General features: G+C 46.0%; 1 protein-coding gene across 1 annotated transcript in view; it reads left to right on the forward strand.

Moving 5' to 3' along the window:
• Nucleotides 1–9,705, forward strand: part of ATP2C2 (ATPase secretory pathway Ca2+ transporting 2) — a 53,862-nt gene that overhangs the window by 24,925 nt on the left and 19,232 nt on the right. Inside the window, 4 exon segments of the mRNA XM_060788468.2 lie at nt 1,846–1,970; nt 4,388–4,485; nt 7,342–7,443; nt 8,180–8,269. Coding sequence (XP_060644451.2) covers nt 1,846–1,970; nt 4,388–4,485; nt 7,342–7,443; nt 8,180–8,269 — 415 coding nt within the window.

Below are 9,705 nucleotides of genomic sequence, written 5' to 3' on the forward strand. Positions count from 1 at the left end.
GATGGCTGGTCCATGTCCAGAGTTCCCTTCTTTCAGGACATTTCTGCCTCTTTTCAACCCTGGAATATGTGATGAGCTCTGTGCCTCTCCAAGCTTGGAAAGAGGCCTTCAATGACTCTTCCTTCCTTGCAGGATGCTTCTGCCTCTTTCCAACCACAGAGGGATATGCATGATGTATAGAAGTAGCTTAACTCATGTGATGAGCTCCATGCCTCTTCATGCTTGGAAAGAGGCTGAAGGGTCCTATGATGACTGGAAAATGCCTCAATGTGATGAGGTGACTATTGTATTAATACCTGTTTTAGCATAGCTAAAACAGTATTCAAGACTTCTGCCATGTTGTCCTCTCCAAACACCCCAAGCAGTTGTGATCAGGATCCAGGATTTCCCTGCAATGTCAAGCAGGGTTATAAATAGTTCGCCTTCCTACATGGCGGCACAGTAGACCGCATACACACCCTTTCCCACCTTTCCGCCAGCAATGAAACCTTTGTGGCTCTTTGTTCAAATATTGGCTTTTGCCAGGCATATCTACTCCAAAGCGCAAAAGACCGTGTGGGACGTATCTTTATAGTTTATATGGAATCCGGCCCTCTTATCAAACACAGTCGCCAGCTGGTTAGGTGATGTCTGGGAAGAAAAGTGCACAGTATCAAACAATAGTTCTGCTCAAAACTTTACTGGGGGGAATTGAAAGTTGAATATAGTCTAGCTAAGCATTCTGCCAAATCAACGAGAAACAAATGGGTGCCTGAATATTTAATGAGGAACTCATACTTTTGGGAGAGGGGAACAGTACCCCGGCTGTTAGGAATTGTGGGAGTTGTGGTCCAAAATACTTGGAGGGAAGGCCCACGTTGGCCCATGCCCGGATCGGGGTATAGGGTGGCAACCTGTGCTGGACGGGGTTACACTCCCCCTGAAACCACAGGTCCGCTGTTTGGGAGTCCTCCTGGACTCATCACTCATGCTTGAGGCTCAGGCGTCGGCGGTGTCCGGGAGGGCTTTTGCACAATTGAGACTCGTGCACCAGCTGCCCTTGAAAACGGCTTGGAAATTCCAACTGGTCCAACAGGCAGCAGCCAGGATGCTAACTGGGGCCCCTTACAGAGAGAGGTCAACCCTCCTGTTCAAGGAGCTCCACTGGCTGCCGTTTATTTTCCGAGCCCAATTTAAGGTGCAGGTGCTTACCTACAAAGCCCTGAACGGTTTGGGACCAGCCTACCTGCGTGACCGCATCTCCGTCTACGAACCCACGCGTTCACTTCGGTCATCCGAAGAGGCCCTGCTCGTGATCCCGCCTGCGTCGCAAGCGCACTTGGTGGGGACTCGAGACAGGGCCTTTTCTGTGGTGGCCCCCCGACTCTGGAACGCCCTCCCAAAGATCTTAGACAGGCCCCTACACTGGCAGTCTTCAGAAAGAACTTGAAGACCTGGCTGTTCCGATGTGCCTTCTCAGATTAGGAACCTCCAATACCAAGTCCTAGAAGCACTTTAGTAGAACTAAGATACCGCACACCGCACATTGCACTTACTTATAATCCTACATACCTCCTGCCACATCAGCACTTTTAATCTTGTACCCATTACTCTGGCCCGGCCCAGTTTTATAGTGTCTTGATGTATTGTTTATTGTTGTTGTTTATTTTGCTTAACTGTTTTTAATTTGCTTTGGTATTGTATTTGTTGTATTGTGTTTTGAGGCCTCGGCCTATGTAAGCCGCATCGAGTCCTTCGGGAGATGCTAGCGGGGTACAAATAAAGTAATAATAATAATAATAATAATAATAATCATCATCATCATCATCATCATCTAACAGCATTGACGTATGGTTGTGTCCCCAGTTTGGCCGTGGCCGCCATCCCAGAGGGCCTTCCCATCGTGGTCACTGTGACCTTAGTGCTGGGTGTCTTGCGAATGGCCAAGAAGCGCGTCATTGTGAAGAAGCTGCCCATCGTGGAAACCCTCGGTAAGGGAAAAGTATGTCAGTGGAGAGGGACCAGGGTGCAATGGAGAGAGGACCTTCTCAACCTAGATCTGGGTGTCCAAACCTTTTAAGCCAAGGACCAGTTCATGGTCTTTCAGGCTGTTGGGGACCCAGACTAGAGTTGAAAAAAAAAAAAACAAGAATGCATTCCCATGCAAAAAAAAAAAAACACCATGAAAGAACAATCTTATCCTATCCAATTTGTTGTTGATCCCCTCCTTTGGGCTTCATGCAAATCTACCTTTTAGCAAGCTATATGATCCTGTGCTTTTCTTTCCATTTCTGGCTCAATAGCTTAACCATTGATTTGCCCCATTGGTCTGCCCTAGAGTAGCTTATGGTCTCTTGGTCGCCAGTTTGTTAGTTGACAAGTGTATCAGTTGCCTTTTATTCATGTTCCATGCCCTGCCCATCTTCTTTCTTTTGGCCTCATAGATTTCATTGACCATGTCATGTACCCAGGTTCTTTGATGCAGCTCTTTATTGCGGACTTTATATATCTTATTGTCACGCTGCACATCTTTCTTTCTTTCCATCGTTCCCTGAGTCACCACCAGTTTTGCCTCTTCCAATTTTGATGCTTCCTGTGTTTCAGAGGGATTGTGCGGTAAGACTATAGTGTTGAAAATATCTGCTCCTTCCTTCATTGGCAGCCGATCATAAAAGAACAATCTATATATATAAAAATGCTCTGTGCATAATGAGTTCCTTAAAAACAAAAGAACCAATGAAAGAAATCACACCAAATTTGGCAACAAAACGTCTCACAACACAAGGAGTGACCATCACTCAAAAAAGTATGATTTTTTCATTTGGGAGTTGTAGTTGCTGGGATTTATAGTTCACCTATAATCAAAGAGCATTCTGGACTCCACCAACGATGGAATTGAGCCAAACTTGGCACACAGTTCTCCCCTGACTAACAGAAAACACTGGAAGGCTTTGGTGGGCAGTGTTCTTTGGTTTTGGAGTTGTAGTTTAACTACATCCAGAGATCACTGTGGACTCAAACAATGATGGATCTGGACCAAACTCTACACGAATACTCAATATGCCCAAATGTGAACACTGGTGGAGTTTGGGGAAAATAGAATCTTGACATTTGGGAGTTGTAGTTGCTGGGATTTATAGTTCATATACAATCAAAGAGCATTCTGAACCGCACCAAGGATGGAATTGAACCAAACCTGGCACACAGTTCTCCCATGACCAACAGAAAATACTGGGAGGGTTTGGTGGGCAGTGTCTTTTGGTGTTGGAGTTGTAGTTCACCTACATCCAGGTAGAGCACTGTGGACTCAAACAATGATGGATCTGGTCCAAACTCTACACGAATACTCAATATGCCCAAATGTGAACACTGGTGGAGTTTGGAGAAAATAGAATCTTGACATTTAGGAGTTGTACTTGCCAGGATTTATAGTTCACCCACAATCACAGAGCATTCTGAACCCCACCAATGATAGAATTAAGCTACACCTCCCACACAGAACCCCCATGTGGGCCACAGCAACGCGTGGTGGGGGACAGCTAGTACAGTATATGAAATGAAAAAGATTTTAGCCAACATAAACATTTCAGTCTTTCAATAAGACGCGTGGACCTGCTTTTGGCTGATGAGAGAGTCAAGTTAGTTAGGACTGCTGTGCAGCTGGCTGAGTGTCAGCTGCATTAAGATCACTTCTGACCGAAAGATCATGAGTTTGAAGCCAGCCCGGGTCGGAGTGAGCTTCCGACCAATTATGTAGCTTGTTGTCGACCCTTGCAACCCAAAAGACAGTTGCATCTGTCAAGTAGGAAATTTAGGTACCACTTATGTGTGGGGAGGCTAATTTAACTAATTTACGAGGCCATAAAAAAGACTCCAGCAAAGCACTCCAGCAAAAGCATGCGGGGAATGCGGAAGTACTTCATTAGTGTCGCAGATGGATGATGAAAGCGACAGCTCCCCTAGCGGCCAGAAAAGTGGAATATTAAATAGCCTCTGACTGTCTGTCTATGGCATTGAATGTTTGCCATATAAGTGAACATTGTAATCCACCCTGAGTCCCCTGCGGGATGTCGGTCCAGTAAATGAAAATACATCAGATATTTACATTACAATTAATATCAGTAGCAAAATGACAGTTACGAAGTAGCAATGAAAATGACTTTATGGTTGGGGGTCACCACAACATGAGGAACTCTATTAAGGGGTCGTGGCAATAGGAAGGTTGAGAACCACTGACCTAGATGTCCTAACTTGGAAACAGTGGAATTGGCTTCTTTGTGCCACAAAAGAAGCTCTCAACCCTTCCAAACTCCTTTGATGCCTTCCAAAGTTTACGATGGCAAGTTTCTTCTGAATCCATCTGACCAAGGGAATGTCACTATTGGCTTGTTCTCTGCTTTCTTCTCAGGTTGTTGCAACGTTATCTGTTCCGACAAGACAGGCACGTTGACAGCCAACGAAATGACCGTCACTCAACTTGTTACATCAGATGGGTTCAAAGCGGAGGTACGTTCCAAGCATTCAAGCTTTGCATCTGCTGCCGATGTTATTATCATCATTGAGTGCCTTTAAGCCATTTGCAGCTTAATGATGACACTATGGTGAGCCTCTCGTGATTGTTCTTGGCAGGATTGCCATTGCCTTATTTTGAGTCAAACCCTGGTCTTTGAGAATTTATTTATTTATTTATTTATTTTGCTTGTATACCGCAATTTCTCAGCCTTGTAGGCGACTCAACGCGGTTTACAACAAGAGCAAAAGTCAATCCAACAGCATACAAAATTTAAAAACCATTAACAGCATAATATACAAAATGACACATTGATAACAACACATTAACGTCTCGTAACTAGAATCGTGATCCAATTCGTCTTCCATAATTCCGTTTCCTATATTCACCCTGTACATTGCATTGTTTAACCGAACGCCTGTTCGAACAGCCAGGTTTTTAGTTTTCTTCGAAACACCATTAACGAAGGGGCTGATCTAATGTCCATGGGAAGGGCGTTCCACAGCCGAGGGGCCACCACAGAAAAGGCCCTGTCCCTCGTCCCCGCCAGCCGTGCCTGTGATGCAGGCGGGATCAAGAGCAGGGCCTCCCCAGAAGATCTTAGAATCGACTCACTGTGCTGGTTTAAGCATTGGACTCTATTACATAGCTAAGCCTACATAAAGTTACATAATGTAGACCTCAAAAGAGTCAATTGGCTTTGCAATGGGCTCGTTTACCTCAGTATTTCTCAACCTTCCAAATGCTGCAACCCCTTAATACAGTTCCTGGTGTTGTGGCAACCCTCAACCATGACATTATTTTCGTTGCTACTTCATAACTGCAATGTTGCTACTGACATGAATTTATTTATTTATTTATTTATTTATTTATTTGGGGTGCTTCTACCCCGCCCTTCTCAACCCCCTAGGGGGGACTCAGGGCGGCTTACAATAAGGCACAATTCGATGCCTAACAATTACAACATACAATACAATATAGGTAAAGGTAAAGGTAGTCCTCTGACATTAAGTCCAGTCATGTCTGACTCTGGGGTGTGGTGCTCATGTCCATTTCTAAGCCGAAGAGCCAGCGTTGTCCGTAGACACCTCCAAGGTCATGTGGCCGGCATGACTGCATGGAGCGCCGTTACCTTCCCGCTGGAGCAGTACCTATTGATCTACTCACATTTGCATGTTTTCGAACTGCTAGGTTGGCAGAAGCTAGGGCTGACAGCGGAAGCTCACGCCGCTCCCCGGAATCGAACCTGTGACCTTTCGATCAACAAGCTCAGCAGCTCAGTGCTTTAACCCACTGCGCCACCGGGGGCTCCCCACAATACAATACACAATACACAAATTTACCATATAAAAATCACAGTTATAACTAATTAAAACAATCAACAGTGTACCAGCAGCAATAAAAACATCTTGTGGTCAATGTTCACCAAATCCAAGTCCGTAAACCATTTAGCATCGTCATTGTCCTTTCCTACTCTGGTCATTATTGGTTGTCTTAGTCCATCTGCCAGCTTACCCAAAGGCCTGGTCCCACATCCAGGTCTTTAGCTTCATTCTGAAGGAGAGGAGGGATGTTGATGTCCTAATTTTCCCGGGAAGCGCATTCCACAGGCGAGGGGCCACCACCGAGAAGGCCCTGTCCCTCGTCCCCACCAGTCCCACTTGTGATAAAGGTGGGGCTGAGAGCAGGGCCCCCTCAGCAGATCTTAAACTCCGAGGTGGGACGTAGAAGGAGATACGTTTGGACAGGTATGCTGGGCCGGAGCCGTAAAGGGTTTTGTAGGTCAAAACCAGCACTTTGAATTGTGCTTGGAACTGGATCGGCAGCTAGTGGAGCTGACATAGCAGGGGGGTGGCATGCTCCCTGTATGATGCTCCAGTGAGTAGTCTAGCCGCCGCCCGTTGGACTAATTGAAGTTTCCGAACAGTCTTCAAAGGCAACCCCACGTAGAGCGCGTTGCAGTTATCTATTCGGGATGTAACAAGAGCGTGGACCACCATGGCCAGATCTGACTTCCCAATTGTCATGTAAATATCAGATATGCAGGATGTATTCTCATTCACTGAACCAAATTTGGTACAGATACTCAATACACCCAAATTTGAATTCTGGTGGGGTTGAGAGGTATTGATCTTGCCATTTGGGAGTTGTAGTGGTATTTATCGTTCACTTACAATCAAAGAACATTCTGAATCCCGCCAACAATGGAATTGAACCAAACTTGACACACAGAACTCCCACAACCAACAGAAAATACTGGAAGGGTTTAGTGGGCAGTGACCTTGACTTTTGGAGTTGTAGCTTGCCTACATCCAGAGATCACTGTGGACTCAAACAAAGATGGACCTGAACCAAACTTGGCACAAATACCCAATATGCCCAAATGTGAACACTGGTGGAGTTTGGAGAAAATAGATCTTGAGATTTGGGAGTTGTAATTGCTGGGATTTATAGTTCACCTATAATCAAGTAGCATTCTGAATCCCACCAATGATAGAATTGGGCCAAACTTCCCACACAGAACCCCCATTACCAACAGAAAACACTGGAAGGATTTGGGAGGAGTTGACAGTGATTTAGGGGAGATATAGTTCACCTACATCCGGAGAGCACTGTGAACCCAAACAACGATGGATCTGGACTAAATTAGGCACAATTTTGGTGGGTGGATTCGCCGTCTGTTTCCCAAAAGGAAAAGGAAGACAGGCAGAGAAATCTTCAGCCTTCTCTATCAAAGGGGCTCCTAAGACATTCTGGTGGTCTTTGACAACCCCTCTAAAAACTCCCTTGCAACCTTTCCAGGGTCCCGACCCTCTGATTTATCAGCTTTGTCTTCATTTGTGTTCTTCCAGGTGAGTGGAGTTGGGTACAATGGAGATGGGAAGGTGTGCCTCTTGCCATCCAGACACATCGTTAAAGAATTCTCAAACATCTCTGTCGGAAAGCTGGTGGAGGTATGGAACAGAATTTACAACTCTTTCAATTTCACAGCCTACCAGTTGTTGTTACCACTCATGATCTGGATGCTGTCCAAGGATCTAGGTATCACTGGATAACATGGTGCATTCCAAGCAGAACTGTGTTACTACTATTGTTTTGTTTTAGTGTTTCTGTGGTGATTTCATGCAGACATTTTGCCAGTCCTTTTGGAATTGCTCCCAGAACAACCTATCGCTATTATGCACATTGTTTGCTTTCCCAATCGAGGCTGGACCCCAATTTGTAGGTCGCAATGCTTCCCATCTTTCCATAAGCTTGGCTAATGTGACTATTATTGAAAGAGTTTCTTCCATAATGACGGTGCACCAGTATGTAAGAGGTGGAATATTTTTGGAGAATGCTGGAAGAATGTTTTAATGTAGTTCTCTTCTGCACAGTTTTAGCTGGATACAAATGTAATTCAATGCAATGGGAACCTAGGATTTGCAATTTGGCGAAGCCCTAGCAATCTTGGTTGTAAAACTACAATCCCCATAGTATTGAATCACTGCAGTTAAAATGGTGCCAAACTGCCTCCATTCTACAGTGTAGATGCACCTGCAGTTAGATTTGTGTTAAGCATTGTTGCATTGAGCATCACACATCAAACCCATAGTGATATCCCTGCATGATAGGACTCAAGGTTTATGTGCATACATCTAATTCATCCATGTGTCACCTCATTTCCATGTATAAATTGATCTTTTTCAGGCTGGCTGTGTTGCCAATAATGCCGAGATCAGGAAGACAACTGTGATGGGACAGCCAACCGAAGGGGCCCTGATTGCCTTGGCAATGAAGGTAGTATGATTATTGATACCTCCATCACACACTAGCCAACTATCCATTCAGGAGTCCGCAGTTGATTTGCCATCACATTGGAGAGAGGTGTTCCCACCTGCTGTCCCACCCCTGTTTTCTTTGCAAACAGATACACCTCCTCCCCTGGAACATGATTTCTGTTCCTAGGTTATCAATGTCGTTTCCTAATTGGTTCTATCTTAAACACATGAGGAAAGTTTATGAAACAAATGATTGAATATCTTGTAGCATCTCCACCAATTTAACATAGTTTGTGGGCACAAAAACGAAGTTTCTGGAGCACAACAACTTTCAAAGAAAGACCACACAGTCAAACAGGAAATAACACGTGTAAACCAGGAAACTATTTCTTTATTATTGTTATTATTCCTTGCCACCCTATATGAGAGCCACGCGTGACTTAGGACCTTTTACTCTAGCACTTAAGACCTGGCTTTTTACTAGAGCATTCGATCTCTATCGAATGCTCTAGTAAATGGAGAGGAGAGGAGAGGAGAGGAGAGGAGGCAACACGTGGCACACACATCACACAGAAGGAATGAAGGAAAGGAAGGAAGGGAGGGGAGGAGAGGAGAGGAGAGGAGGAGGAGGCAACATATGGCACACACAACACACAAAAGGAAGGAAGGAAGGAAGGAAGGAAGGAAGGAAGGAAGGAAGGAAGGAAGGAAGGAAGGAAGGAAGGAAGGAAGGGGAGGGGAGGGGAGGGGAGGAGGAGGAGGCAACACATGGCACACACAACACACAAAAGGAAGGAAGTCAGGAAAGAAGGAAAGAAGGAGAAGGTAGCACATGGCACACACAAAACAAGGAAGGAAGGAAGGAAGGAAGGAAGGAAGGAAGGAAGGAAGGAGGAAGGAAGGGGAGAGGAGAGGAGAGGAGAGGAGAGGAGAGGAGAGGAGAGGAGAGGAGAGGAGAGGAGAGGAGAGGAGAGGAGAGGAGAGGAGAGGAGGCAACATGTGGCACACACAACAGAAGGAACGAAGGGAAGGGAAGGGAAGGGAAGGGAAGGGAAGGGAAGGGAAGGGAAGGGAAGGGAAGGGAAGGGAAGGGAAGGGAAGGGAAGGGAAGGGAAGGGAAGGGAAGGGAAGGGAAGGGAAGGGAAGGGAAGGGAAGGGAAGGGAAGGGAAGGGAAGGGAAGGGAAGGAAGGGAAGGGAAGGGAAGGGAAGGGAAGGGAAGGGAAGGGAAGGGAAGGGAAGGGAAGGGAAGGGAAGGGAAGGAAGGGAAGGGAAGGGAAGGGAAGGGAAGGGAAGGGAAGGGAAGGGAAGGGAAGGGAAGGGAAGGGAAGGGAAGGGAAGGGAAGGGAAGGGAAGGGAAGGGAAGGGAAGGGAAGGGAAGGGAAGGGAAGGGAAGGGAAGGGAAGGGAAGGGAAGGGAAGGGAAGGGAAGGGAAGGGAAGGGAAGGGAAGGGAAGA

Source organism: Anolis sagrei, chromosome 8 (genome assembly GCF_037176765.1).
Source record: "Anolis sagrei isolate rAnoSag1 chromosome 8, rAnoSag1.mat, whole genome shotgun sequence".
NCBI lineage: Eukaryota > Metazoa > Chordata > Lepidosauria > Squamata > Dactyloidae > Anolis > Anolis sagrei.